At 55.8% G+C, this 5,000-nt stretch overlaps 1 protein-coding gene across 1 annotated transcript in view; it reads right to left on the bottom strand.

The window, feature by feature from the left end:
* The window catches only part of LOC115528965 (prolactin-releasing peptide receptor), a 6,891-nt gene extending 2,631 nt beyond the window's left edge, over positions 1–4,260 (bottom strand). The window contains exons 1-3 of the mRNA XM_030337450.1: positions 4,129–4,260; positions 1,134–1,594; positions 17–414 (exon numbers count right to left, since the gene is read on the bottom strand). Of these exons, the coding sequence (XP_030193310.1) occupies positions 17–414; positions 1,134–1,581 (846 nt within the window). The 5' untranslated portion in view covers positions 1,582–1,594; positions 4,129–4,260. The remainder of the gene's footprint in view (positions 1–16; positions 415–1,133; positions 1,595–4,128) is intronic.
* Between the last annotated feature and the right edge of the window lie 740 nt (positions 4,261–5,000).

The raw sequence follows: 5,000 nt of genomic DNA, 5'->3' as shown, positions 1-5,000 counted from the left end.
CTCCCCTGTAGCCCACCTGCAGGGGCAGCCAGCAGAGGGCGAAGGCGAGCACGGAGGCCACCAGCAGGCTGAAGGTCTTCCTCCGGCGGCGGCTCCAGCGCTCCTGGCTGCGGGAGGTCTCCCCGGGCAGGGCGTGGCGCCGCAGGCTGCCGCTGATGGCGCAGTAGGAGACGCTGACGGACAGCAGCGGGATCATGTAGGACGCCGTGAGGATGAAGCAGGAGTAGAGCAGCCGCAGGTGGCCGCTGCTGGGCCAGAACTCCTCGCAGACCACCAGGTGCAGGCCGCTGGGCCGGAGGTCCAGGTAGCGCGTGTAGAAGGAGGGCGGGGCCGCCAGCGCCAGGGAGAGGCACCAGATACCCAGAGCCACGCCCCCACAGCCCCGCACCGAGATCCTCCTCCGGACCGGGTGGGCTGGGACCCCCCGGGTGGGAAGCAAGAGGGCGCTCATCAAGACCAACTCGTCTGTGGTGGTGGTGGTGGAGGTGGTGGTGGTGGAGGTGGTGGTGGTGGTGGTGGTGGTGGTGGTGGTGACGGGGGGGGGGGCAGGTGGTGGTGGTGGTGGTGATGGTGGTGGAGGTGGTGGCGGTGGTGGTGGCGGTGATGGTGGTGGAGGTGGTGGTGGTGGTGGTGGTGGAGGTGGTGGTGGTGGCGGTGATGGTGATGGTGGTGACGGGGGGGGCAGGTGGTGATGGTGGTGGAGGTGGTGGCGGTGGTGGTGGCGGTGATGGTGGTGGAGGTGGTGGTGGAGGTGGTGGCGGTGGTGGTGGCGGTGATGGTGGTGGAGGTGGTGGCGGTGGTGGTGGCGGTGATGGTGATGGTGGTGGTGGTGGTGGTGGTGGTGGTGGTGGTGGAGGTGATGGTGATGGTGGTGACGGGGGGGGCGGGTGGTGGTGGCGGTGATGGTGATGGAGGTGGTGGCGGTGGTGGTGGTGGTGGTGGTGATGGTGGTGACGGGGGGGGGCGGGTGGTGGTGGCGGTGGTGGTGGTGGAGGTGGTGGTGGCGGTGATGGTGGTGGTGGTGACGGGGGGGGGCGTGGTGGCGGTGTTGGGGATGGTGGTGGCGGTGGTGGTGGCGGTGATGGTGATGGTGGTGACGGGGGGGGGCGTGGTGGCGGGGTTGGGGGTCCTACCTACGACGATGTAGCGGTCGACGGCGATGGCGGTGAGCGACAGCGCGGAGGCGACCACGGTGGCGCCCTGCAGCAGCGGCACCAGGTGGCAGAGCGGCCGCCCGAAGGCCCAGCCGCCGCGGCCCAGCGCGTAGGACGCCGTCAGCGGCACGCAGCTCAGGCACATCAGCAGGTCGCCCGCCGCCAGGTTACCGATGAAGAAGTTGGTGGCGTTGTGCAGCTTCTTGTCGGAGGAGATGCAGGCCAGCAGGAAGCAGTTCCCCACGGCCGCCACGGCCACCAGGAGGCAGTAGAGGGGCAGGAAGAGGGGCTTGAAGCGCAGCAGCAGCTCCGTGCCGGAGAACAGGCCGGTGTGGTTCTGCTCCCGGCCTCCCGGCCCCCCGGAGGACCCTGCGTCCAGGCTGGTGTTACCGGACCCCCAGGGGTCCGCCGGCAGGAAGATCTCCATGGTGGGGGGGCTCCTACAGAGGACCAAGGACCAGTGATGAGGGCGTGTTTCACCCCTGGGGACCGTCACAGAGTCACACAGGAACCACCGGTTTGAGCTTCCCCAAAAAACGTTCTGTTCACACAGAGACTGTTTCCTGATTCTAATGGGGATGTAAAATGATCAGGTGTCACAGAAACAGGGTGATGCATTCAGGGAGTCCGGGTCAGGGATCGAGACCCTGCCCAGTATTTAAGGCGTTTGTACCGGCCTTCAATGTCACGAGTGAAGAACAAAGATCCTTAAGGTTCAACACAATGCTGTTGATCAAACGCGTAACTGACACACAGCTGACACACACCACCTTGAGGTGGGAGAATAAGATACGCGAGCAGGATGACTGATTTAGATCTTCACCGGGCGGCTCTGCTGCGCTATCTGGCCGGAGGAAATGAAGCCGGAGCTCACGCTGCGTCTGGTCCCAGGCGAGCGCTTCTAGATTAGCCCATCGCATTTGAGTTCTGATTTGAAACGGTGTGGAAACTAAATGCTGTTGGTTATCTCAACGTTGTTTATCAGCACCCCACACATTTAATCACAGCCTCTTTGTGCAGTTTAGGATAACTTTTAGGCAGCGTGATCATATCTGTTGCTGTGTATAATATACTTTTTATTTTTTTATTTAACTATTTGTCCTATTTTCTTCATATTTTATATCAAATGACAATTGTCACGTAAATAAATGTTCTACTTGTTAGAACCCATTTCCCTGCCCTTGCTTCAGTGGTTGTGTGTTCAGCGAGGGATCACTCCACAGGTGCATTTAAGAACCATTCTGAAGCTCCTTCTCTGGTGAAGCCACTCCTCCTCCTCAGAGCTCCTGCTCCTCAGAGCTCCTCCTTCTCAGAGCTCCTCCTCCTCAGAGCTCCTCCTCCTCAGAGCTCCTCCTCCTCAGAGCTCCTCCTACTCAGAGCTCCTCCTCCTGAGAGCTCCTCCTCCTCAGAGCTCCTCCTCCTCGGAGTTTGTCCTGAGAGCTCCTCCTCCTCAGAGCTCCTCCTCTCCTCAGAGCTCCTCCTCCTCAGAGCTCCTCCTCCTGAGAGCTCCTCCTCCTCAGAGCTCCTCCTCCTCAGAGCTCCTCCTCAGAGCTCCTCCTCCTGAGAGCTCCTCCTCCTCAGAGCTCCTCCTCCTCAGAGCTCCGCCTCCAGCCTCTGTTTGTCTCCAGGAGTGGGCTCCTTCCCTCTCCTCCTGGCCTGGGGCCGGACCCTGGACGTGAGGGTGTGTTCACGGCTCCCCATCTGGCCCCACACTGCTGCCACGGCCGCAGCGCAGCTACGCCTCTCATGGTTACACCGTTGCCATGGTGTTTGTGAAGCCTTTCAGACGAAGCCGCTAATTTCTGGGGCGTGAGCAGAATTAAGAAACCCACAAACCCTCCTCCACGCTCTCTCCCTTTCCCCCTCTCTCCACCTCTGTCTCTCTGTCTCTCTCGCTCTCTCTCTCTCTCTCTCTCTGTCCCTCTCTCTCTCTCTCTCTCTCTCTCTCTCTCTCTCTCTCTCTCTCTCTCTCTCTCTCTCTCTCTCTCTCTCTCTCTCTCTCTCTCCCTTTCTCCCCCTCTCTCCTCCTCTGCCTCTCTCTCTCTATCTCTCTCTCCCTTTCCCCCTCTCTCCACCTCTGTCTCTCTCTCTCTAACTCTCTCGCTCTCTCCCTCCCTCCCTCCCCCTCCCTCTCTCCCCCCTCTCTCTCTCTCTGACATTAAATATATAGACAAACGAAATGCATTTCTGTCCCCCCTTCAATGAATGATTCCCCCTGGCTTTGTGGAAGGTGCTGTGTTGCTGTTCTCCGCTGTAGGCAGCGTCCCTGGCGCTCTGCCACCTCCATGGTGCGTCTCGCTGCCTCCTCTGGGCTGATGGAGAGAGCGTCCGTCACGGAGGAGGCTGAGTGGAGCAGCTCTGACCGGCTGACTGTAGCCCTGATGCTATGAATCATTTGCTTGGTGATTGCGGTGTCAGACGTTAAACCCTTCAGAGCCTCGTTTACCAAGGGTTCAACAATGCACAGGTGTTGAGGTCATTAAATCATATTTTAAATTCAATATTCATGTTCACAAACACCAGCAGAGGAGGCATCAGTTGTCCCTTCATGCAAATTGGTTGCGTGATTGTTTTGGTTTACAGATTATTCATAAATTATGCAGGAAAAACCACCAGGATTTTTATTCAACAAGAGACAAATATTGAGAGATGCGAACACTATGGAAATGTATCTGTGCTGTTATATAGCTATGAATATGCCGCTGTCAAATGTTAAAAAGTGCACAAACCTTTGAAATGTTATCTATATTTTATAAATATCACTAATTCTCTGATTGATTGACAAAAAGTAAATCAATAAATGTGCAATGTGGTATTCTGATTTTGTTTTCTCCATTTCCATAAAAAAGTTCAAATTACAAATGTAATATAAAAAGAGATTGACTTTATTCAGAAGTTTTTAAATAAATATGCCACAAATTACTGAAATACTGTAAATATAATATAATATAACATAATATAATTGAATCCTTACCTTTGCTGCGCTTTCAAAGAATCACCTCGTCCAACAAATCAAAGATGAACTTCTTTATTTGATCTTTCCTCCGGTTGTGTCAGGAGATCTAAAGCAGGCTTTCGCAGAGAGGAGATGAAACAGGCGGTCACAGTGAGGACTGTTAGTGATGTGGTGTCACACAAAGACACATCAGCACGAGGGAGAGACAGAGGGAGAGGGAGGGAGAGAGGGAGAGGGAGGGAGGAGAGAGAGAGAGGGAGAGGGAGAGAGGGAGAGAGAGAGAGAGAGAGAGAGAGAGAGAGAGAGAGAGAGAGAGAGAGAGAGAGAGAGAGAGAGAGAGAGAGAGAGAGAGAGAGAGAGAGAGAGAGAGAGAGAGAGAGAGAGAGAGAGAGAGAGAGAGAGAGGAAGAGGGATGGAGAGAGGGGGAGAGGAAGAGAGAGAGGAAGAGAGAGAGAGAGAGAGAGAGAGAGAGAGAGAGAGAGAGAGAGAGAGAGAGAGAGAGAGAGAGAGAGAGAGAGAGAGAGAGAGAGAGAGAGAGAGAGAGAGAGAGAGAGAGAGAGAGAGAGAGAGAGGAAGAGGGATGGAGAGAGAGAGAGAGAGAGAGAGAGAGAGAGAGGGAGAGGGAGAGGGGGAGAGAGAGAGAGGGAGAGGGAGAGAGAGAGAGAGAGAGAGAGAGGGAGAGAGAGAGAGAGAGAGAGAGAGAGAGAGAGAGAGAGAGAGAGAGAGAGAGAGAGAGAGAGAGAGAGAGAGAGAGAGGGAGAGGGAGGGAGAGAGAGAGAGAGAGAGAGAGAGAGAGAGAGAGAGAGAGAGAGAGAGAGAGAGAGAGAGAGAGAGAGAGAGAGAGAGAGAGAGAGAGAGAGAGAGAGAGAGAGAGAGAGAGGGGTAGTGAG

The sequence above is a fragment of the Gadus morhua genome, chromosome 16 (assembly GCF_902167405.1).
Source record: "Gadus morhua chromosome 16, gadMor3.0, whole genome shotgun sequence".
In the NCBI taxonomy this organism is placed as follows: domain Eukaryota; kingdom Metazoa; phylum Chordata; class Actinopteri; order Gadiformes; family Gadidae; genus Gadus; species Gadus morhua.
The sequence above is the reverse complement of the archived record's forward strand: the minus strand, read 5'-3'. Positions and strand labels throughout refer to the sequence as shown.